General features: G+C 37.1%; 1 protein-coding gene across 1 annotated transcript in view; it reads left to right on the top strand.

Moving 5' to 3' along the window:
• KLHL8 (kelch like family member 8) overlaps nucleotides 1-25,632 on the top strand; it is a 48,369-nt gene extending 22,737 nt beyond the window's left edge. The window contains exons 3-10 of the mRNA XM_044766296.2: nucleotides 2,730-3,278; nucleotides 6,718-6,904; nucleotides 10,756-10,899; nucleotides 11,889-12,000; nucleotides 19,049-19,217; nucleotides 19,426-19,585; nucleotides 22,273-22,474; nucleotides 22,711-25,632. Of these exons, the coding sequence (XP_044622231.1) occupies nucleotides 2,730-3,278; nucleotides 6,718-6,904; nucleotides 10,756-10,899; nucleotides 11,889-12,000; nucleotides 19,049-19,217; nucleotides 19,426-19,585; nucleotides 22,273-22,474; nucleotides 22,711-22,834 (1,647 nt within the window). The 3' untranslated portion in view covers nucleotides 22,835-25,632. The remainder of the gene's footprint in view (nucleotides 1-2,729; nucleotides 3,279-6,717; nucleotides 6,905-10,755; nucleotides 10,900-11,888; nucleotides 12,001-19,048; nucleotides 19,218-19,425; nucleotides 19,586-22,272; nucleotides 22,475-22,710) is intronic.
• Nucleotides 25,633-26,072: the final 440 nt, after the last annotated feature.

A 26,072-nucleotide genomic window follows, 5' to 3' on the forward strand; every position in this document is an offset into this window, starting at 1 on the left:
CGTACCAGAGAATAAAAATGTAGAAATAAACTTTCATAAATATGAGACTATATAGTATCAAAGGAGAATTAATGCGTAAAAAGCTAAATTTTTTTTTTTTTTAAAGATTTTATTTTTTCCTTTTTCTTCCCAAAGCCCCCCGGTACATAGTTGTATCTTCTTCGTTGTGGGTCCTTCTAGTTGTGGCATGTGGGACGCTGCCTCAGCGTGGTTCGATGAGCAGTGCCATGCCGCGCCCAGGATTCGAACCAACGAAACACTGGGCTGCCTGCAGCAGAGCGCGCGAACTTAACCACTCGGCCACAGGGCCAGCCCCAAAAGCTAAATTTTTTGATGTTCCTATTTCATACATGTGTCTCAAAGTTAATTGGGTGTTTATTCTAAAAGGCTACATAGAGGTATGATTGTGTGTATATATTTATTAAATATCCACATTTTGGTTTATTTGAATCAAGAAATTAAAATAGCGTTATACAGAGACAGAGCCTTCTTACAAACCACATGAAAATAACTTGCAAACCATTGATTTCTATGGCTTAGATGAGAAGACAGTGTTAAAATAATGTTTATCTGGAAATTGTAGAACCCTATTTTATATTACTATTATGTAATAGTATTGGCAAGTAATTGAGCAGGTTTATGTCTTCTTTCAAGATTTACAAATATTTGCATAGACATGTCCAAACATGCATGCACAGACAGTCAAAAAAGGATATTTTTAGGCTGTTTTTAAAAAGTTCAATATCAGATTTCAGATCCCATTTTAAGGCTGAAGTATATTTGAAAACATGCCAAGCTTCCTGCTTTAGTCTTAGGTTACAACTTGAGTCTCAACAGAATCTAAGTCCTGCCTTGTGAATTCTTTGAAAAATTAAATATAGTATAACCACCAGAAATCACCATCTTGTATTTGTTGAAATAAATGATATTGTTTATATTAGTGGAAAAAAGTTGGGTGAGGTGCATTTATAAGCAGAACCATTTATACATTGTAACACTCTTCAGGCATTTTCCTTTAGAAGTTCTTAAGTTAAAAATAATTCCCAAATAGTGAGACATGACTATAAATGTATTATATAATCAAAATGCTACAGGAAAATTGCTAAAACACTACTATCCTTTAACTTGTACTCATTGATTATTTAATGTAAAGTGCTGGGAAAACTGGCTAACTACTATGTTAAAAAGAAGATATCTGTCTACTCAGTATCAAAAACTTCCAGATGGAAATAAAGATTTAAGTGTGAAACATAAAACCATAAAAGTACTAGAAAAAATACCTGAAGTAAATATTTATGGAATATTAAATAATTCCCATTTCAAGCATAGCACTTAATGTAGAAATCATTAAAAAAGGATTGATTTGATTATATAAAAATCCATAAGGGGTGAATAAAATTTAAAAGCACAGTATAAAATAGAGAAAAGGTTGAAATATATATATGACAAATGGCTAATACTCTAAATATATGGAAGAGTTCTTACAAATAAATAAGAAAAAGTCATAGAAAAAAGTTCATAGGAGAAATACAAATAGCCCATAATTTATGAATGGTTCAAATCATATTAGTAAAAGAAAGATAAACTAAAACAGTGAGCTAATATCTTCATTCGTCAAATTGGCAAATTTCTTAACAAGTTAACACTCAGAATATGGCGCAAATATTGTAGGTAGATCAGAAATGGACAGTTTAGCAGCCTGCATCCAAATTGTAGCCATCCTTTGAAGCAACATGTCTATTTTTAAGAATTTATCTGTAGGAAATGATAGAGAATGTGAACAATGATTCAGTTACGACAAAGTTTACTACTGGGTCATTTGTAATGGCAAACTAATTTTTCAATCTAATTTTTCAACCATTAAGGTTTTGAGATTTCAGTGTTTTTCATTACTTTCATATAGAATATATCACTTCAAAATAATTTAAATAGGAAATGGAAAAAACCTCAGTTAAGCTCATAGTAAATATTAGTAAATACTGATTTTATTTACTCTGCTTCAATTTTGTCACTGATAAATTGTGGATAATAATAGTACCTACTCATAGGGGCAGTGGGACCATTAAATGAATTAATATGTGAAAAACACTTAGAATAGTTCCTGACATGGTCACTGTGGTTAACAATACTGTAGTTATATTTGGAAGTTGCTAAGAGAGTAGATCTTAAAAGTTCTCATCTCAAGGAAAGAAAAAAAATGTGTAATTATGTGAGGTGATGGATATTGACTAAACTTATTGTGGTAATTGTTTCACAATATATACATATATCAAATTATTATGTTATATACATTAAACTTATACAATGATATATGTCAATTATATCAATAAAACCGGAAGAAAATTTTTTAAAAAGAGGCAGAAGAAAGGACTCATGGACCCAAAAGAATAGTAAAAGACACATAGTAAGTGCTTAGATGATATTTGCTGCTATTCTCATTAATTCACAAAATGCTTCTGAAATATGAGATAATATAGAAAAAAACATAGATTTACTGTCTATACATTATAGAAAAATGTATCAAGGATAAGTGGCTAATTTGGAAGAAGCAAATTGCTTGACATTAAGAAATTGCCCTAAATTGAAAATAAGTGACCTAAGGATTACATTGTTGAAACAAATACACCAAATTTGTCTGGAATTTTTGTCCCTGCTCCAATACATGCTCGATGCTGATCTAAAACTGATTTTGATATTAAGCTGAGTGTCTCTTTCTTTGTTCTGAACAGGTTGGCTCAAAGCTAATCTCCTGTCACAAACTGGTGTTGGCATGTGTTATTCCCTACTTCAGAGCTATGTTTCTCTCTGAAATGGCTGAAGCCAAGCAAACACTCATTGAAATCAGAGATTTTGATGGTGACGCAATAGAAGACTTGGTAAAGTTTGTCTATTCTTCACGGCTCACTTTGACTGTGGACAACGTCCAGCCTCTCTTGTATGCAGCCTGTATTCTACAGGTTGAACTGGTGGCCAGAGCTTGTTGTGAATATATGAAGTTACATTTTCATCCCTCCAATTGCCTGGCAGTAAGAGCTTTTGCAGAAAGTCACAATCGAATAGACTTAATGGACATGGCGGATCAGTATGCCTGTGAGCATTTTACTGAAGTAGTGGAGTGTGAAGACTTTGTAAGTGTGTCACCCCAGCATCTCCATAAGCTTCTGTCGTCTAGTGATCTAAATATTGAGAATGAAAAGCAGGTCTATAGTGCAGCCATCAAGTGGCTTCTTGCCAATCCTCAGCATCATTCCAAATGGTTGGATGAAACACTTGCACAGGTAGGGACTGAAATAAGATTGTGTGTAGAAATGAAATGATATGGAAGCAAATCAGCATGCTTCATTTATCATGAGAAGTGTAGATTATCCATTGATGTAATACCGTGTGAAAATGGCTTGATTCTTAATTCCCTGTTTACTCACTATACTATTTAAGGGTAAGTCTGAATTTGTTAACATTTGAATTACAAATATCATTCTCTGCTTTTTAACCTGAATGTTTAAAATATCCCTTTGAGGTAGTAATAATGAGTATTTTATTTACACAAATAGAAAATGGTTCTGAGGAAACAACTCTAAATTAATTTTTAACTATTGTTTTATAATGACGTTTCTAAACTTTACTGAATTAGTTTGCTAATGAGAGTACATTTATTACGCATATAGATTTATTCTGGATAGAACTGTAAGACATCACTTTCCATTTTCTTCCCTCACCACAGTTTTACCTTTATAACCTCAGAAATATGTCTCTTTTTTTTTTTTCTGGATTTTTTTTTTTTACTTGAGATTATGATAGTTTACAACCTTGTGAAATTTCAGTTGTACATTATTGTTTGTCAGTCATGTTGTAGGTGCACCACTTCAGCCTTTGTGCCCTCCCCCAACCTCCACCTCCTTTCCCCTGGTAACCACTAATCTGTTCTCTCTGTCTACATGTTTAACTTCCACATATGAGTGGAGTCGTACAGAGATTGTCTTTCTCTATTTGGCTTATTTCACTTAACATAATATTCTCAAGGTCCATCCATGTTGTTGTGAATGGGACAATTTTATCCTTGTTTATGGCTGATTAGTATTCCATTGTATATATCTACCATGTCTTCTTTATCCAATCATCAGTTGATGGGCACTTAGGTTGCTTCCACATCTTGGCTGTTGTAAATAATGCTGCAATGAACATAGGGGTGCGTGGGACTTCTGGAATTGCTGATTTCATGTTCTTTGGATAGATACCCAGTAGTGGGATGGCTGGGTCATGTGGTATTTCTATTTTTAATTTTTTGAGAGCTCTCCATACTGTTTTCCATAGTGGCTGCACCAGTTGGCATTCCCACCAGCAGTGGATGAGGGTTCCTTTTTCTCCGCAACCTCTCCAACATTTGTTACTTTTTTGTTTTGGTTATTTTTTTTTTTTTTTAAAGATTTTATTTTTTCCTTTTTCTCCCCAAAGCCCCCCAGTACATAGTTGTCTGTTCTTCGTTGTGGGTCCTTCTGGTTGTGGCATGTGGGACGCTGCCTCAGCGTGGTCTGACGAGCAGTGTCATGTCCGCACCCAGGATTCGAACCAACGAAACACTGGGCCGCCTGCAGCGGAGCGCGCGAACTTAACCACTCGGCCACGGGGCCAGCCCCTGTTTTGGTTATTTTTGCCATTCTAACAGGTGTAAGGTGATATCTTAGTGTAGTTTTGATTTGCATTTCCCTGATGATCAGTGATGATGAGCATCTTTTCATGTGTCTATTGGCCATCCGTATATCTTCTTTGGAAAAATGTCTGTTCATGTCCCCTGCCCATTTTTTGAATGGGTTGTTCGATTTTCTGTTGTTCAGTTGTGTGAGTTCTTTATATAGTATGGAGATTAACCCTTTGTCAGATATATGACTTGCAAATATTTTTTCCCAGTTAGTGGGTTGTTTTTTTGTTTCAATCCTGTTGTCTCTTGCTTTGAAGAAGCTCTTTAGTCTGATGAAGTCCCATTTGTTTATTCTTTCTATTGTTTCCCTTGTCTGAGAAGACATGGTGTCCAAAAAGGTCCTTTTGATACTGATGTCAAAGAGTGTGCTGCCTATATTTTCTTCTAGAAGTCTTACGGTTTCAGGTCTTACCTTTAGGTCTTTGACCTATTTTGAGTTTATTTTCGTGAGTGGTGAAAAAGAATGGTCAATTTTCATTCTTTTACATGTGGCTTTCCAGTTTTCCCAGCACCATTTGTTGAAGAGACTTTCTTTTCTCCATTGTATGCCCTCAGCTCCTTTGTCGAAGATTAGCCGTCCATAGATGTGTGGTTTTATTTCTGGGCTTTCAATTCTGTTCCATTGATCTGTGCACCTGTTTTTGTACCAGTACCATGCTGTTTTGATTACTGTAGCTTTGTAGTATGTTTTGAAGTCGGGGATTGTGATGCCTCCCGTTTTGTTCTTTTTTCTCAGGATTGCTTTAGCAATTCGGGGTCTTTTGTTGCCCCATATGAATTTTAGGATTCTTTGTTCTATTTCTGTAAAGAATGTCATTGGGATTCTGATTGGGATGGTGTTGAATCTATAGATTGCTTTAGGTAGTATGGACATTTTAACTATGTTTATTCTTCCAATCCATGTGCATGGAATGTTCTTCCATCCTTTATATTGTCATCAGTTTCTTTCAGGAAAGTCTTGTAGTTTTCGTTGTATAGGTCTGTCATTTCCTTGCTTAAGTTTATTCCAAGATATTTTATCCTTTTTGTTGCAATTGTGAATGGTATTGTGTTCTTGAGTTCTTTTTCTGTTAGTTCATTATTAGAGTATAGAAATGCTACTGATTTATGTCAGTTGATTTTATACCCTGCAACTTTGCTGTAGCTGTTATTTCTAATAGTTTCTCAGTGGATTCTTTGGGATTTCTTTTATATATAAGATCTTGTCATCTGCAAATAGCGAGAGTTTCGCTTCTTCAGTGCCTGTTTGGATTTTGGAATATGTCTCTTTTTAAGTTATTTGTTTACTTTTACTGTCAATAGGGGTTACTTGGTTACGGAGATAATAAGTGAGCCTCAGAATTACTTTGAAAATAAGTTTGTGAACAAAAATGAACAAAAAGTTTCATTATCTTGCAGCTATATCTTACTTGTGTATGTGTGTGTGTTTAGCTCAAAATCATATTACCTGGTTTGATTGTCCCTTTAATCCACTAGAAAATCAACACATCTTTAAGAGAAGAAAGAGGGGCTACATCTCTGAGTTAGTATATGACCTTCCAAGATAATTGATTTGAAGAAAACAGCACCTGTTTGCTTCAGATATGAATGTTTGCGTGTTTAAGTAAGAAATAAATCACATTTCCATATGTTCAGTCTTAGCTTTAAAAGGGAAAAGAGCAAAACACAGCAATTTTGCTTTCATTGTGCCTTTTCTTTAGCAGTAAGGGGCCTGTGATTATGACAGTACCACTTTTGGAAGTGAATAAGTAACTTGAATAAAGACAATTAAATTATTTTATCCAGTCTACTTAAATCTATATTTAAAAGAGGAGGATATATTTACATATAATCTGATTTTATTAGTGCAGACCAGTACTGGAAATCGCTTTAGAACTTGGCACAGTAAGCTTCATTCACATGTTAGAAAGGCTTTATGAAATAAATGAGTTTTAAACAGGGAACATACTGCAGTAGAAGTAGAGAATGAGCTATCCTATTACAATTTAAATTTCCTTTCTGCCAACTATTCATGATCGTAGGTTCGTTTGCCGCTCTTGCCAGTTGATTTTCTTATGGGTGTTGTGGCAAAAGAACAGATTGTCAAGCAAAATCTAAAATGTAGAGACTTATTGGATGAAGCAAGAAATTACCACCTTCACTTGAGCAGCAGAGTAGTACCTGACTTTGAATACTCCATTCGGACTACTCCAAGGAAGCATACTGCTGGTAATTAAATTACTCATTTTATCAAGTCTGCCGGAAGGATCTTTGTTATATTTGAGAGTTGGTTATGCATGCTCAAACTTAATTGTAAAATGATTCGTATCTGATTGTCTTAAAGTAATAATTGGCAAATAAGGTCATATATGAAATCTTACTGTACGTGATTCAGATAGTTTTACCAATAAGTCAGCTTCTTTTTTTTTGCTGAGGAAGATTAGCCCTGAGCTAACATCTCTGCCAGTCTTCCTCTTTTTGCTTGAGGAAGACTAGCCCTGAGCTAACATGTCTGCCACTCTTCCTCCACTTTATATGTGGGTTGCCATCACAGCATGGCTGACGAGTGGTGTAGGTATGCGCCCAGGATATGAACCCATGAACCCCGGGCTGCTGAAGTGGAGCATGCCAAATTTAATCACTGTGCCACAGGGCTGGCCCCAAGCCAAGTCTTTAAAAAGCCATAACAAATCCTCTATACTTTGAAGAGCCTGCTGAAATATCTCTTCTTCTGAAGTCTTCCTGATTCTCCTAGGCAGAATTAGTTTCTCTGTCATTTGTGCCTTTAGAACACTTTGTTTGTACTGGTTTTATTTTACTATGTTGCACTGAAATTTGTTTATTTGACATGTTTCCGGGCCTTTCAAAGACAGGTAAGTATCTTATTTCAGTTTGTATCTCTAGTGCAAAGCATGGAGCTTGACACACACTACCTCTTTAAATATTTGTTTTTGCATTTTATCAAATAAAAAGGCACTAAATATATCTAACATTTGTATAACAGATCATATTGGACTTTTAGAATCTAAAGCTCTTATATGTGAGGAGGCATGCAGTTTTGCCAGTATTTGCCAGAATTTTCAGACTTTATATTTTCCCAAGAAAATATACATATGTTTATTTATGTTACTCTTTATAAATATAAAGAATGTATTTGAGGAATGAGGGAAAAGAAGTGAGGTCCAGGAATTCAGCAATCAGTTCTCTGGACAGAGACTTCCTTTGCGTTTGCTGCTACCTAATAAAGTTGTCAAAGAAAGGGATCTGCCGAACAGCCTCCCAACAGCAGCAAAGACGATGCTTGATTACAGTAGTGGGGTTTTAATCTAGGGTCATATAAAGAAAGTTTGAATGTTGAGAAGGAGTTCTCATAAATAATTAGTGTAACAAGGGAAGGACTGCTTATTTATTTTCCTTTTTTTATAGGTTGATTTCAAGAATTAAATTTTTTTGAAGTGTCGGTTTTTTACATTTCTGAATTCTGTTTCAGGAAGTCAAAGTATTTAATGAAATTCTTCTTCAGATTCAGATTTGGAACCAGACAGCATCTTGACTGTCTAGACCCTCATACACATGGTCTCTTAAACAATTGCAAGAACTTGATGAAGTAGATTTCAGTGAAGGATTCGATTCTCGTTATGAGATAAACAGTGTGATTCCATTTGATGGATGAAGAGACTAAGAACTGGAGAGGGTGAAACTGTGCCCGAGGCCACAGGGAGAAATAGCAGAGAAAGGATTTGCAGCCTGATCTTTTTACTTCATTTTTAGTTTTTGTCTCTTCCATGTCATGTTTCTATGTGACCTATATAGCTGAATTACTAGTTTCCATCTAAAGAAAATCTAATCAATGATTGGGATTACATTCTGGGATTAAAATCCCAGCTGTTCCATTAAACATTTGTAGTTTGGGGGCAATTTCTTAATCCCCGAAGGCCTCAGTTTATTTATAAACAATTTTGACTGCGTGATCTTTTAAGTTTCTTGCACCTGTAGATTTCTCTGACTTAAAATATTGGATTAGTTGGAAAAGATAGCACAAGCGGTTCTGGTCATTCATTGGTGTAATCATTCAGCAAACCTTTATTAATTGCCTACCATGTGCCAGGTTCTGGGTTAGGAATTAGAAGTGCAAATGAGAATATAGCCAGACCTATTTTGAGAGAACTTGCAGTCTGATCTGGGAAAATAGACATGTGGGTGAATAAATGCAATAATGTATTATAGGTACTTTGATATAATCACAAGGTATAGTGGGAAGCACAACGAAAAGAGTGGTTATTTTGACCTTGAAAGGGTCAGAAAAGGTTTTATAGAGAAAGTAAACCTCAGTCTTAGTTTTGAGTGAAAAATGAATATTTAGGGGCCGGCCTGTGGCCAAGTGGTTAAGTTCGCGCGCTCTGCTTTGGCCGCCTGGGGTTTCGCCACTTCAGATCCTGGGCACGGACATGGCACTGCTCATCAGGCCATGCTGAGGCAGCGTCCCACATAGCACAACTAGAAGGACCCACAACTAAAAATATACAACTGTGTACTAGGGGGCTTTGAGGAGGAGGAGGAGAAAAAGAAGAAAAAAAAGAAGATTGGTGACAGATGTTAGCTCAGGTGTCAATCTTTAAAACAAAAAAGAATGGTCTTCTAGGTGCCTGTTAGGGAAGGGGGTATTCAGTTCATTGTACATTTATTGAGTGCCTAGTACATGCCAGGCACCGTGCTAGTCCTTATTAGCGCATAAATGCTTAACACACGGTCTTAACCTAGTTTAGGCTCCAAAGACAGATATCAGCATAATCATTTCAGTATTATGTATTAAGTGAATGATAGTTACCAAAAGTTGCTATTGGAACATTGAGGATAAGCACCAATGCATGTTGTAGGTGCATGAAATTTAAGAGAAAGAGAGGGAGAAGATGAGGTGAGACACTGCAAAGCGTTCATGCTGTGCTGAGCCTTTATTTTGCAGGGCAGTGGTTCTCGTAGTGTGAAGGAAGGGTAGCCCCTGGACCAGCAGCAGCAGCACTCACTTGGGAACTTGTTAGAAATACAAATTCTTGGACCTACCCTAAATCTACTGAATCGGAAACTCGGGATCAGGCCCAGCAATCTGTGTTTATGCCCTCTGGGTGATTCTGAACTGCAGTAATGTTTTGATTTTTTTAAAAATTGTGGTAAAATATTTATAACATAAAAATTGCCATTTTAACCATTTTTAAGTATACAAGTTAGTGGTATTCATTAAAGTTTTTAAGAACTACTGATGTAGGTAATGAAAAGCTGTTCAAAAAGCCTATAAATTAGATTACTCTGTTGACCATGTGAAAGCAAAAGGACTGCTAAGTGATGAGAGGATGGGATTTTGCAGTAGTTGGGTAGTAGCTGATGAGGGCCTGAACTAAGGCAGTGCAGTGGGAATCTCAAGGGGCAGGAAGGACCCCTTAGGGAAGGAGGAGCTTGTTTAGGTAGGCGAGGAATGGGGAGGTCCTTTTGAACACGTTGAGTTTGAGGTGCCCGTGGAAACGTGGCTTGGAAATGTGGCTTAGAAGGCGTTATGATACAGATGGAATTTAAAATAAAGGAATGGTCTTTCCTGTGTAATCATCAAGTATGTGAGAAGTAGGCTAAGGATGAAATGTGGAAGAGATAGGAAAGAGAGAAATGATCAGAGACAAAAGGAGACTTTGGTATTACGGAAATCAAGAGAGTTAAGGAGTTTCCCAAAAAGTAGGGTGATCAACATGTCAAATGTTGTAGTTGTGTTCAGTAAGAAATTAATTTAAGAGTTTATCGGATTTTGTTAAGACCTTAGCAAGAGCGATGTTACAGAGTGGGTGAGGATCTAAATCGTGTTGTAAGGGGATGTCAGCAAGCACAGATAGCTGATACGTGCTATTCTTTGAGAAATTCACATGAGGGGAAAAGAGAAAATTAGATTTCTAGTAACATAATGCCATTGAATGCTATGCAAATAACTCTTCTTTTTTTTCTGTTAGTATTTTGATTTCCAAAATAGCTTTTCTGTACTAATTTTAAAAACTTAGGGAACTGTGCTTTTCACCTCCAATTTGTGGCTTTACCTTTAGGTGTGCTGTTTTGTGTCGGTGGTCGAGGTGGATCTGGTGACCCGTTTCGCAGTATTGAATGCTATTCCATCAACAAAAACAGTTGGTTCTTTGGACCGGAAATGAATAGTCGCAGGCGACACGTGGGTGTAATCTCTGTGGAAGGTGGGTCCACTATTGTCTTAAATCACATTCTGTGATCATAATGCTCTTTTTCAATTTTTGAACTTTGAGAATTTCTTTCTGTAAGAAAATTGCTGAATTATAAAATATGTTTCAGTATGTCAATAAAATATTTGGGTGGTGATTATTTACTTGCTTTGTGCCCATAGATGCTCAGTGTACAATCTCTTGCATGTAGGTGCTTGACAGGAGGTGAGTATCAGGGAAAAGGGAATTAAAATAAAGGGTTAAAGTAAGCTATTTTGAGTTATATTTGCAAAAGAATCAACTAAAGACAAATGTTTTTTCAGCCCAAATAATAAATATATATCACCTTTTTTTATACCCCTCTAATTATTATGATTATTGAAACAAGATTTTTTTTTTACTGGTTACTGAAAATGAATTAATTGCAGAACCATGGATAAATTGTTAGAAGACTTTTAAAAAAATCACTTTTCTGATTATAAAAGTATAAATGCTTTTTTTTGGGAAAATATGAAAACATATTTTAATAAAAAATAAAAATCTTCAAATACCCAGAAATAATCACAGTTAACATTTTGGTATGTCATGTTTCTAATTTTTCTGTGTATTATTTTTATTTATTTCATTTAGAAAAAGTTTGATCATACTGTATTAAGAGTTTTACATTTTCCTTATATGAGCATTTTTAAATTTTATTTAACATCTTTTGAAAACATGATTAGTGATTTCATCTAAGAAAAAGTTGAGAAGCCTATGGGAGGGATGGTGGTGTCTGAGCATTTAAATACCTTCATGTAGCACAGCATGCTTCTGGCATTTGGTCAAGTAGAAGATTACGTTTATTTTCATTTGATTACTGAAGTGGCATTGATCATAGTGTTGGACAGAAGAAGACTTGTTGAAAATTAATTTATCATGCTTTTCTCATTATATATTGATTATATATAGAAATAAGGTCAGTTTGTTTATTTGGACTCAAATGTAACTCCTTCTGCATTCGACAGGCAAAGTGTATGCAGTGGGTGGACATGATGGGAGTGAACATCTGGGCAGCATGGAGATGTTTGATCCTCTCACCAATAAGTGGATGATGAAGGCATCAATGAACACAAAGAGGTAGGTCGGTGTTGAAATTGATTTTGATTTGTTGGTGGAAAAAAAGAAAGCTTCCTATAATTGAAAAGGCTAATGCTTTTACTTTTTACATTTTTAGAAAATTTGAATACCTTCTTAAACACACTTTGTTAAAGTAACCAGTGTGATTCTTTGTTAAACACACTTTGTTAAAGTAACCAGTGTGATTCTTTGTTATATATATTTGAGAATTAAAAATGGAATCATGTTGGAGCTGGCCCTGTGGCACAGTGGTTAAGTTCATGACCTCTGCTTCAGTGGCCCAGGGTTTACGGGTTTGGATCCCAGGCGCAGATCTGCACACTGCTCATCAGGCCATACTGTGGTGATGTCCCACTTATGAAAAAAGAGTAAGATTAGCGTAGATGTTAGCTCAGGGCCAGTCTTCCTCACCAAAAAAAGAAAGAAATCGTGTCTTAGAGGATGATGATTGTCATAGTTTTCACTTACACCTGAGCATTGATTTTTTTTTAACTTTTTATTTTGAAATAATTTTAGTTATTCAGAAACTTTGCAAAAGTAGAGTTCCAGTGGTTGTCAACTGAACATGATTTTGCTCCCTCTGTGCAACACTTGGCAATGACTGGGGACATTTTTGGTGGTTATAACTTGAGGGCAAGGAGGTTGTGGGAGTTGCTGCTGGTGTCTACTTGGGAGAGGCTAAGGATGCTCCTGAAGATCCTATAATGCACAGGAAAGTCCCCCACAACAAAGAATTATCCAGCCCTAAATGTCAGTAGTGCTGCGATAGAGAAATCCTGCTGTATACTCTTCACCCAGCTCCCATAAAATTGACATCTTACACCATCATAGTACAATTATTGAAACCAGGAAATTTACATGGATACAGTGCTATTAATTAATCTGTAGACCTTATTCAACTTTTGCCAGTTTTTCCAGACATTCTTATGCTTCTGATTTGTTTTTCTTGTCTAATTGTATTGGCTAATAATCTAATACAGTGTGAATAGTAGTGGAGATGGTAGGTCTTTTTGTCTTGTTCCTGTTCTTAATGGAAATGTCTCCAGTGTTTCTCAATTAAATAAGGTACTGGCTTTAGGACTAAGGCATATGTATTTTAATATGTTAAGAAAATATCCCTCAATTTCTGTTCATTCTTTTTTATCATTATGAGCATTAATGTTTAAAATTTTCATCTATGATAAATTGAGATGTATGTTGATAAATAGATAAATCTAAAGAGGAAGAAGATTTTTAGTAACATAACTTAGTAAATGTTGACTAGCCTGTTCAGAATTTTTTTAAGGACTTGAATACTAAATTTTCGGATATCCTAAGGTAGTAGGATAGCTAACATCATGTGACCAAATCAGGATTTAAAAACCAAGTAGACTCTATAGGCAAAACCTAAAAATATTAAAATTAGAGTTATAGGCTAAAACCTGCTTTAGGTATTTAAAAAAATCAGTTGTACCAGTACAACACGGTGGGAAGTCAGGTTTGTGATTATGTGGGGAAAAGTACCTGAACCAGTATGAAACACAGCTCTTAAAAAGAAAGAGGGGCTGGTCCGGTGGCGCATTGGTTAAGTTCGCATGTTCCGCGTTGGTGGCCAAGGGTCCGCCAGTTCGGATCCCGGGTGTGGACATGGCACCGCTTGTCAAGCCATGCTGTGGTAGGTGTCGCACATATAAAGTAGAGGAAGATGGGCATGGATGTTAGCTCAGGGCTAGTATTCCTCAGCAAAAAGAGGAAGATTGGCAGCAGTTAGCTCAGAGCTAATCTTCCTCAAAAGACAAAAAACAAAAAAAAAGAAAGAAAAGGAAAAAAGCAAATATAATGTAGTTGCGTACATTAAGAGAAGTGAAGCTTTTAGATCAAGGGGGATTGTAGTCGTGATACTGTTCTTTATACTGATCTGTCCTTATCTGTAGCTGTGGTCTCAAAGGGGAAAATGCAGCATCGATTGGGGTATGGGAATAAAAAATTAGACTCTCTATTTATTTCATCCTTTTAAATTTGTTTTGAGTGGGTGTTTTATAATGAACATAATCTGTTAGTACAGTAAAGTATGTTTATAATTTGAAAATAATCATGGTATGTGGGAGGGTGCACAAAAAATTGTTAAAAATGTGAGAGTAATAACCTGGGATGCATCTCAGTAAGGACTAGCAGGTTAGAAAGAGATCTGAAAACCATGCCATATAAAAAATTGTTGAAGGGTTTTGGTTTGGAGATGAGGGGACTTAAGAGAGTGTCTAGATATTTTAAGGGATGTGTAGTGCTTTAGAAGGAAGGAATGTGTTTGTTAATAGTTCAGTATAATAGCAGTGGAGCATATTGTAATGTCTCCCAATGACTGAAATTATACATGTGTATGTCAGAAAGATAACATATATTTTTGCACCAAACGGGAGATTAAATTAGATTACCTATTCTTTTTCTTTTTCAAATTGAAAATTCAGCAAATAGGGTGAGGATTTCAAGGACTGAGCTTAATTTACCTAAACCTAGATACTAGAGTAATTCTGCCTCTTTGTTTCAGAGTGAAAATGTAACAGGAGAGAGAAAGAGGGCTCTCTCAGTAAATAGCGAAAACACTGCTTCAGAGTAGCTTTGTCTAGAGAACACATATCACAACATTTCTATTGGAATTTTATTTAAAACAAATAAACCTAATAAAACCTAACTTCACACATTGTGGCTTGCATGGTTTGCAAATTGTAGCAACATTCTGTAAGACTTAAAAATTCTTGTTACCAGAATGAACAATTTTAAATTGAACTGCACGTGGGGGGGATACATTGCCATCTAATTTTCTCTGTGTTTTGTTTTGTTTGTTTTTGACTGAGGAAGATTCGCCTGAGCCAATATCCATTGCCGATCTTCCTCTTTTTGTGTGTGAGTGGCCACCACAGCACGGCCATTGACAGACGAGTGGTGTAGGTCTGCGCCCGGTAGCTGAACCTGGGCTGCCCAAGCAGAGTGTGCCAGACTTAAGCACTGAGCCACCAGGGCTGGCCCATAAATTTTCTGTTCTTGATTAATTTGACACAAAATGTTTTTACCTGGGTTTTGTTCATGTGTTCTAAAGTATGAAAGATTAGATGGAAACGTGAAGAGAGTTCTGCTGAAAAGACATCTTTAGCCTTTTTTTTCCCTTATGAGGAAAAAGAACCTTAGGGAAAAGAAAGCTGGTCTTAAAATATGCTATTACCTTCCTCCTATCTACAGATGACATTTTAATGCTTCAACAGAGCTTGATTTAGGCTGCATGGTAACTACAAATAAATAGTTTAAATTCTAATGCATGCATGAAAACAGGGAAGGAAATCCTAAAGTACATTTTTAATCTTTGTGCCCTTGCCTAACTCTATCATGCTAAGCTGGTTTTTAGCCAAGAATTAAGTGAAACTTCCCTAGCAGAATAGCAGTTGATTTCTTTTAGTCTTTCAGAATATTCTTTGAGCACTTAAAATAGCTATCCAACTGTTTAAAAAATAGCAGAACTGCAATTATTTTGTTATATTATTTGCTTATAGTTTGTATTCTCCCAAATCATTTTTTCAGTGCACATTCCAGGATCATTTTCACAAGTAAAATGTCTGGTTTTAAAATTTTTTCCCCTTCTTTTTCATCTTTGCACTGAAACAGATGCTGGTATTTATTCAAGCAGTGGTTTTATTGAAACCTGTCATACTAACAGAGCTTCTCTAGGGGTTGATTTATTTATTCCACAAATACTGGTTAAGTGCCCATTGCAAGACATACAAAGTGCTGAAGATGCAGCAATGAGTGAGACAGTCAAAGTCCCTACCTCGGCAGAGCTCACATTCTAGAAGGGAAGATGCAAATAAAGACATAATTACAAGGGCAGTAATGTTAGCACAGGGTAAGGGGAGGGTGCTTGAGAGTGGAGAAGATCTTAATGAAGTCGCATTTCACCTAAGATCTGAAAGGATGGAAGAATTTAGCGTGGCGAAGTAGTGGTGGGTGGAAGAGTGGTGGGTGGAAAGAGATGATGAGTCTTTGAAAATCTGGAGGTGAATGAGAGCAGAGAGGATGAAAGAAGTCCACTATGGCCGAGAGATCAGAGGGAATATTGTCCAGAAATAAGGCTGAAACAGTAGGCAAAGAAAGGGCCTTTCAGGTTTGCCAAGATTTTTAAATTTTATCTAGTAGACTTTGAAATATGTATGTGTGCCTGTGTATATATATATATATACACACACACACACACAGGCACACATACATATATTTAATAGCAGGGGAATGATAGAATCAGATTCTCTTTTCAAAGATCCTCTGCATATGAAATGGAGAAGGGGTTTTCAGAGGACCAGAGTGAAAACAGTCTGGGAGATCAACAGGGTTATTGTACTATTTCAGTCAAGAAATAATGGTGGATTAGACTGCAGTGGTAGACGTTGGGATAGAGAAAAGAGGACATATTTGAGAGACAGTTCGGAAGTGTACAATCAACAAGGTTTTATAATAATTAGACGTGGGGTTAGAAAGAACAATGAGGTAGAGGCAAGGATAATCCTTCAGTTTCTGGCTTAAGCAACTGAATATGGATAGTGGTTCAATTCTCTGCATTAGGGAAGACAAGACAGTGAACAGGCTGAAATTTTTGTCTGTCTTGTGATGGATGTATTAGTTTTCCCTTGCTGTGTAACCAGTTACCATAAACCTAACCTCTTAAAACAAAATCCACTTGTTAGCTCACAGTTCCATAGGTCAGAAGTCCAGCAGGTTTACTGGGTTTTCCAGTTAGGGTCTCACAAAGCCAAGATCAAGGTCTAGTCTGGGCTAGGCTCTTACCTGCAGCCCCTGAGGTAGAAACGGCTTCCACCGTCATCTGGGTTATTGGTAGAATTCAGCTCCTTGCGCCTGTAGCACTGAGTTTCTCACTTGTACTGGCTGTTGATCAGAGGGCACTCTCAGCTCCTAGCAGCTGCTCTCAGGTCCTTTCCAAGTGTTCCCTCGGTCATCGAGTGAGCAGTGCTCTGCAGAGCGCACCTCATTCTCTGAGTTTCTGACTTGTCTTCTGCTGCCAGCTGGAGAAACCTCTGTTTTTTATAGGGCTTGTGTGATGTGATTAGGCCCGCTCAGGTAATCTCTCTTTTGCCATATAATGTAGAATAAGCATAGGAGTAAAACTACAGAGTGAATAACTTGGGGTGGGGGGGCGGATCTTAAAATTGTGCCTACAACAGGGAGGTAGACAGTGAGTTTCGTCATTTCAGATTACAGTTAAGGTTGAGGAGCCAGCAGGACAGATTTGAGGTAGAAGTTGGATATATCTGGGAAATATATATTAGAATTATCGGAAGTCCACGGAAAGAATGAGATTGCCTACAGAGAGACAGTATAGGGTGATAGAGGCCTTAGAAAACTTCCTAATTTAATGATGGAGTAGAGAAGGCACTGATGAAGAAAGCTGAAAAGCACCAGGCAGAGATGTGGAGTGGAATTCAAATGTGATGTCATGAAAATCAAGAGAAGAGAGTTTTGAGGATTAGGAAATAGCCAATAATATCAGAAGCTCTTGTGGTTTGGGGTGTGGAGGACAAGGCAGAATTATTAGCCACACATTTCTGCTGTGATACAACACCCTTATGTTCTAGAGTGCACACATGTGTTCACAGGTGCCTGAAAACTTTTATAACCACAGTATTTTGTAAGTTGTTGCTTTATGTTCAAGAGAAAAGAGGGTAAGGAGACTGGAAGTGAAAAGCATTATCCTTAAGAATTCTTTCCTAGCGTACTCTTTTGGTAAACTTAAATTAAATCTCACTAGAGCAGCTGCTCCCTCCTGTAATAATAGGTAATACACAGCACTGTGGGCCAGTCCCTGTTCTTGGTGCCTCACCTGTATTAACTCATTAGTATCAGCTGTGTCTCCTCCTTTCTCAACTGGACTGCAGATGAAGAAGCAACAGTGGAGGTTTATAAAATACCCTACTTTCGGGGCCACCCCGGTTGCATAGTGCTTAAGCTTGCATGCTCCACTTCAGTGGCCCGGGGTTCATGGATTCAGATCCCAGGCATGGACCTACACACCACTCATCAAGCCATGCTATGGCAGCATCCCACATACAAAATAGAGGAAGATTGGCACAGATGTTAGCTCAGGGCCAATCTTCCTCACCACAAGGAAAAAAAAAAAAACCCTGCTACTTTATCGAAAGTACATACCAAGTCAGTGACAGATAATAGGTTTAGAGTAGTTCAACTTTTGATTGCTGCAACGTGTTTTTTAAGAAATTGATATAATTTTTTCCAATCACCATTACAGTGAATTAGCTTTTAACATGGGCTAAGTCTCTTCCTTTCCCAGAAGAGAAATACATGCCCTTCAGAAGTAAAGCAAGGTGATAATAAAGCTTGTGATATAAAAGTTAATGTTCTTTTGTGTGGCATAGTGAAACTGCAATAAAATGTGCTCTGCAGTTATGTGAATTTAGAAATGAGACTGACTTCTGACTTCCATAGCAAACTATGTCTGTCAGTTCATCAACTTCTCAATTATGCAACTGTGTGTTTTCCTGATTGAATGTTTTGGGCTCTATTTATAGTATTTTCTTGGGTTTTACTTTATTATTTCATTTGAGTTTAAAGCAACCTGTGTAGGCTCTGCAATATAAAACTCCAGAGGGTACTTTTCACATAGGATTGCACAGTTTGGCACACCTGTAGCCATTTATTCAGAAGCTTTGATAAATCTAAAAATAATGGGAGGGGGCCAACCCTGTGACTGAGTAGTTAAGACTTGGGCAGCTCGGAGTTTGCTGGTTCAGATCCTGGGCGCAGACCTACACATCACTCATCAAGCCATGCCGTGGTGGCGTCCCACATAGAACTAGAAGGCCTTACTACTAGGGTATACAACTATGCTCTGGGGCTTTGGGGAGGGGGAAAAAAGAGGAAGTGCTTTAAAAAAAAATAATGAGAAAAAAACACCTTGAAGTTTAACATGATAAATGACTTGCGTTAGCACAGTTTTTTTGCTGCCTTTTTTCTGGAAACAAACCCAGATGCTAAAGTGTTTTTATTGTCTTTGCAGGCGAGGAATTGCTTTGGCCTCCTTAGGAGGTCCAATTTATGCAATTGGAGGGTTAGATGACAATACTTGCTTCAACGATGTGGAGAGATATGACATAGAATCTGATCAGTGGAGTACCGTGGCACCAATGAACACTCCCCGGGGAGGAGTTGGCTCTGTGGCTCTAGTAGTAAGTTAGATGGCATCGTGCTCATTGGATTGCCTTGCATCACATCCTTAAAGACCTGGTATATTCATATGTCCAGGATGCAGATATTGATTATACACCATATTATTTCATAAATAGTGCTTTCTTGCACATTCTGGTCTACCATTAGGACAACATATAAATAAATTCAAAATCTCATGTCATGTGTTTTTCTCTTTTCTTTATTTAGAACCATGTTTACGCAGTAGGTGGCAATGATGGAGTAGCTTCTTTATCTAGTGTGGAGAGGTATGATCCACATCTGGATAAGTGGATAGAAGTTAAAGAAATGGGTCAGCGAAGAGCAGGCAATGGAGTTAGTGAGCTGCATGGTTGCTTGTACGTTGTTGGTGAGTGGATATTTCTCTAGTGTATCTTATTACAGTATATACGACGACAGTGTCATAAAACAACACAATAACAAATTGTATTGCATTTAGGCTCAAGTGGAATAGGTTCTGAAATTTTCTTTTGAATTCTTAAGGTTTAGATTCATGCATTTTTTGTTTATATCTTTGTCTTTCATGTGTCAAACTTTTACCTCCATATTTTTACTAGGAGTAGTAGGGGATTACATTTAAATAAGATTTTTTTTTAATGTAAGGACACAAATTGAATGTACTTTGCTAAAGTAAATCTTTAAAGATCTAAGACGTTTTTCTCATCTTCATTTCAAGGGAATTATACTAACTACTTTAAGCAAACCAATAGATATTTCATATGCATAATGGCTCTTAGCATCTTTATATTGCTTTTTGCGTTACTGAATTGCAGAGTTGGAAGGGACAATAGGGCAGTGCTTTCTCACACTCTTATATGCATATGGATAGTATGGAGATATTGTTAGACTGCCAGGGAGGGGATCTACATTTTGTATTTACAGCAGCTTCCAAGTGATCATGGATGCTGTCCTGGTCCACTCAGCGCACCTGAGTACTATGAAATGGGAATAATCCCTGTCTTTCAGAATTGTTTTAAGAATTAGAGATAATACATGTTGAGCATCTCAAACTGTGTCTGGTACTTTGTAGTTACCCAGTAAATGGGCAGCTGTGTTGTGATTAGTAATCTCGTCCTGTACAGAGGAGGAAATGAGGTCGGAGAGGTTGTCACTAGCATATGTGACACTTTTGTTGATGTAAATTGTTTGTTGTTACATAACTTACAGTTCTTGAGAAGAGAGTGAGATATTGTTAGCATTTAATTATCTGCAAGTAATAGAGGTAATGCTGCGTCTTCCAGTGCTCCTGTGTGTTAAAGAAGAGAAATAACATAATTTACCTTTAGATCTTGCCTGATCATCACAGCGGCTCTCTGAGGTAGTCAGAGACCCAGAGAGTGAATAGTTTACTCATAATCACATGCCTACACAAGTGACAGAGCTGGAATTTGACAGTACACCACTGCCACCTCTCACAGCGCCTTGCCTAGCATAGGCATTGATTTACGTGTGTTGTGTGTCAATAGGAGTGGCATTGTTGCTGTTACTTGTTAAATCTTCTGGACTCTTATGGTTAGAACGGACATAGTAAAAAGAAGACTGACGCAGGTTGAATATTAAAAAAAAAACCCTCTTGGTCGTTCAAGTCCTATTTAAAACAGACACAATTGATTTGAATAAGAAAACTTTGAAGGTAACTGTATGCACAAGTCTCGCAAGCTAATTGCATCTTGCCTTTTCTGTTCCTCTGCTTGGAATTCTTTATTATAAATTTATATGCGTTATCTGGGGAAATGATAGGGAGCCAGTGAAAAAGAAGGCTATGAAAAATGTAACTACTAAAAACTTAATCTTCTCCATTAACATGAAGAATAATTAAAACTAAACCCTTCATTATACTGAAAAAATGTTTTATATCCTGGTTGTGGTGATGACACTACTGTAGACATTTGTTAAAATTCATCAAATTATGCACATACAATTGGTGAATTTTACCTCAATTAAGTTGATTTAACAAAATTAAACCCATTAGAGAAGTTGACCCTTGATATTTTTTTTACCGACCTTGTTTCTAAATAGGCTGATCGTAATATCAACACTTCCTGTCCTCAGGAAAATAGACTTCGTCACCAGAAAGAGCTATTACTCACGTAGACTGAGATGGAACCTAAAAAGAGACATTTATTTTTAAAGCAAAGAGCACTGTTAAAATAACAGTCTCTATTTTTAACCTTCAGGAATATAATAAGTAACATTATTCAAATGATCTGTAGAGAAGAGTGTCATCATCTGTAATATGTAACACAAAGATGTAGTTTTGGCAAAAATTGATTAAGAATTCAATCATAGTCCACCAACCATCTCTGTAATTATGATGGCATTTATAGTATTAAGGGAAACAGTTGGAAAACTAATGTATCTAAATAAGCCAAAAGATTTAGTGTAACTTACTCTCTTCTCAGGCCCGCTTACTGTTTAACAATATAAAACACACACGTCCACACGGAGAGGAGTCTCAGTGTGGTCTTGCTTTCCCCTGAGAGGCTGAGGGAAAATTGTATGACTGTCTGGGTTTTTTTCTTTTCTTCTAAATTATCTGCTTAGACGCAGTGAGTCCAGTTTTTCCCATTTTGAGATTTTTAATTCTAGTATGGAGGTAAAATACAACTTAAATTATCTTGAATTATAGAAAATGCCTAGTAGGAGTTGGTAGTGGTGATAGATGTTGGGGTGAATTTTCCTGATTTTCTCAATTTTCTGAAGTGTTTTTAAAAGATTGAGTTGTAGGGGCTGTGGCTGAGTGGTTAAGTTCGCGCGCTCTGCTGCAGGCGACCCAGTGTTTTGTTGGTTCGAATCCTGGGCGCGGACGTGGCACCGCTCATCAAACCACGCTGAGGCAGCATCCCACATGCCACAGCTAGAAGGGCCCACAACGAAGAATATACAGCTGCGTACCGGGGGGCTTTGGGGAGAAAAAGGAAAAAAATAAAATCTTTAAAAAAAAAAAAAAGATTGAGTTGTAGAAGATATTGCATTGAGATTTACTAGTTAATTCTACGAAACGTCATGCCGTTTCTCAAATCTTTCTTTGTGTAGGTGGTTTTGATGATAATTCTCCTCTGAGTTCAGTTGAGCGATACGACCCTCGAAGCAACAAGTGGGATTATGTAGCAGCACTTACCACTCCCAGGGGTGGAGTGGGCATCGCGACAGTGATGGGCAAGATCTTTGCAGTTGGCGGTCATAATGGCAATGCCTACTTAAATACAGTAGAAGCGTTTGATCCAGTGCTGAATAGGTAATTTTTATGTTTTCTCTGTGCTTTAATGGGCTCTTCCAGTACCAGTTACACCAGAATGCTAAAATGCTGCTACGTGTAGTAAATAAAAAACATTTTGCGTATCTTTATCTCCCTCAGGAAGCTTGCTGTCTTTCAAAACCAGTCTCATAATAGGGAGTTTTTGTCTTGGTTGGTATTGTAAGTAAGGTAAATCGTGCTTTGTGTTAAGATAACGTTATCTTCTGTCTTTTCAGGTGGGAGCTGGTTGGATCCGTGTCTCACTGCAGAGCTGGAGCAGGTGTAGCTGTGTGTGCCTGTTTAACTAGCCAAATTCGAGATGTAGGTCATGGATCCAATAATGTGGTTGACTGTATGTGATTTGAGTTCCAACAGTTTAGTCATATCTGATAGGCAAAAAAGACAATCAGGATTTTGTATGACCACCTTTGAACAGTTTTAGCTACTACTAGAGTCTTGTTTAAATGGAAACTGTTATATTGTGATTAACTGCAACTTTTGGAATGGTAGCTAAAGAATTATTAGTAATAAAGTTAAATTTGATGCTTCCCACTTTAGAAATAATGGAGTAGGGAGGAAGACCTTCTAAGCTGAAACCATACCTCCTCCAAAAAATGTTTAAAGTAGTGCCAGAATCTTGAAATCCCTTTTTAAAAAATGTGTGGATGAATCAAAATATAAAATGGAGTCATTTGCCGAGTTTTGCCTTTTCTTTTGCCTAAAAGTGTTAACCTCAGGCAGTGAATCTTTCCTAGAGAGGAGATGAGAACCTGCTCGTCAACACAAGGATGTCAGGACAGAGAAGAGACCTGCTCCTTTCAGAGATCGTTTCTACTTGGTGCTGATGAATTTATGCCTTGCATTTTTCTAGGTGTTGATTTTTCAATTTCTTGGATATTTACGAAGGTAGAAATAATGTTTCCTCTTTCCCAGTGCCACCGGGCTGCGTTTTCAGCTTGTAGGAGTGCTGTAAGAAGCCCTTAACACAGCTTGAATTGTTAGGACACCAAAAGACCTAGCGAAACTCATTCCATCCCAACAAATCTCAACTTATTTTTTCATCTCATGCGAAAAGAGTTTGTTTCATAATAAGCAAGAACTGAACCAGAGGAAGTATTCGAGGAGAAGGCTTTAGAGCTGATGTTGTTCCAGTGCCCGGTCGAGAGGCGTTGAGAGGGAATGGTGCCGATTACGTCACTCCTCAATGAGGGCAATCTGAAATTATGTTTAACACTCTTCTTTGATTTAGTCATTTGATTTCAAACCCAAGATGTATTACCTTTCTATTTTGCCATTTGCGAACCATCCTGGTTTTTCTAACTGTACAGAATCTGGATTTATTTATTATCAGAAAATGAATGCATTTTTACAAAAACCCTTCATAGACTGTTCTTTACTGATTACTTCAAGTTCATCGGTACCAGTAGAAGATATTGTTGGTCGAAACAGAACGATTGAAGCTGCTGTTGTCCTGTTATTCAGTCCTCTCTGGTTTATTTATTGAACTTTAGGTGAAAATATTTCTGTACGTTAATTTGAAGCCAGGATATTTACACACCTACTGATTTAATAACTCTTCTTGATTTTAACCAGCATTATAAACTGGTCTGTTCATTATGTGTATATATTTTTATAAATATTTATGAAGAATGGTAAAATATTCTATTTTGCATTTGTAATGTAGTTTGGTACCTCTCTTCCAGGCTTTCCTAAATTTCCCTTTAGTCTTGGTTAGAATGTAGTGCAGCTCACTGCTGGGCAGTCATCTGGTTCACAAGCACGCTGGGGTGGGGAAGAACACTACCCCATCCAGCCCTCCCTGAAGTTCATTGCCTGGTAGCTCTGATGCTTCTCATTCACTGGCAGCCTGGGCTTGTCAGTACGCTAGGACAGAAAGCCACATTACAAAAACCAGGGCCTATTGGGTATATTAGACCCAGAAAAAGAAAAAGAAAATATTGTCAGAAGGCCCAGGCCAGCAGGTAAAAAAGGTCTTTCATGGAGCAGATTTAAAAGTTCCCGAATTAGGCCATTGTTTGCTGTCAGCCTATGGGCACGTTCAGAGGTCATTGCTGCCTCTGAACCAGTGTTCTCTTGTAAAACTAGACCCATATTTCAGTCCATCCCAAATGCACTTAACTCTGTAGAACTCACTGGCTGGGTGTGGAGAGTAAGTCTCAAAACCTGGCTTCAACTGTCTGTTTCTCATGTCTAGTGGAGTTCTTGTGTTAGAAGCTTGTCTAGTTGTGGTTACTGGTATGTTTGTTATATTTATTTTGGTAAGGGAAGTGTCTTCATCTTATTGTTTCCAAGATTATATAAAATGTTTTTTTCTTTAACATATTTCTGCCTTTGTTGTATGTATAGATTTTAGGGGCATAAAGGTGTTACATTGCTGTTTCCGGTTTTTACTACACAGTAGTCATCTAACATACTAAGTTAGTACCCTAGCTACCCATAAAATATGAACTCCTTGTAAGTAAAGTAAAGTAAGGGGATCCTGTGCTGTCTGTACATTATGTGTGAGCAGTCGGAAGCATTGCCTTCACGGACTTGACAATGGTGTGAAAAGACAAATAGTGGAGTCAATATGCAGTCTCTTTATTGAAAACACTTTCTTTGAGATATGAATGAGAATCAGGCTGAAGGAGTCATGCACTTGAAAGGTGATTATGTTCATAGGAATGAAGAAATGAAATGTTCAAAGAAGTAGCTTCTTAATTGTGAGGACTGTCACTTCAACCTCAGATGTTAATAGCGCCTACCAAAAAGTGACATAAGATAAAGCTAAAATTTTGAAATTGTAAATGGAAAAAAGAAAAAGTGAAAATTTTGTGTATTGTTTCTTCAAGAAATATTTCTAGGTGCTTATGTTTGATTGTCCCATATGATCATGAAAGCTACTGCTTACTGTATTGCACTGCCCCTTTAAGAACAAATTTCTTCTTATTGTTTTTGGCTAATTTTACTATGTTCTGTGTAACTCATCATTTTTTAAATGTTAGTGTAAACTTAGTACTCCCTCTAAGGAGTATTATTTATTCTCTTAATTCCCAAATGAATTTCGAACTTAAAATGCTATTGAATGCCTAGATAAGAGATTGTTGAAATTGCATAAACTACTCTTGCAAATGATAAACTTGAGAATTTTCTTTGTTCCTTTTTTCTCCATCTCTTATAAGAGAATGCATTTAAAATCTAATTCATGGCTTATAAATTAAGAATGTTTTCTGTGGTTTCTCATATCAGACTTTTAAAGAAATTGGTATTGGGATGTCGTTGGCTCTGTCTCTTTTTCCCCTTTATGTGAAGTTACAAGTGGCAATAAAATTTCTCTGTAATATTTTATTTTTAAAGATTTTATTTTTTCCTTTTTCTCCCCAAAGCCCCCCGGTACATAGTTGTATCTTCTTAGTTGTGGGTCCTTCTAGTTGTGGCATGTGGGACGCTGCCTCAGCGTGGTTTGAAGAGCAGTGCCATGTCCGCGCCCAGGACTCAAACCACCGAAACACTGGGCTGGCTGCAGCGGAGCGCACGAACTTAACCACTTGGCCACGGGGCCAGCCCCCTCTGTAATATTTTCTTAAAACCGTACGTA

Source organism: Equus asinus, chromosome 3 (assembly GCF_041296235.1).
Source record: "Equus asinus isolate D_3611 breed Donkey chromosome 3, EquAss-T2T_v2, whole genome shotgun sequence".
NCBI classification, from domain to species: Eukaryota; Metazoa; Chordata; class Mammalia; order Perissodactyla; family Equidae; genus Equus; species Equus asinus.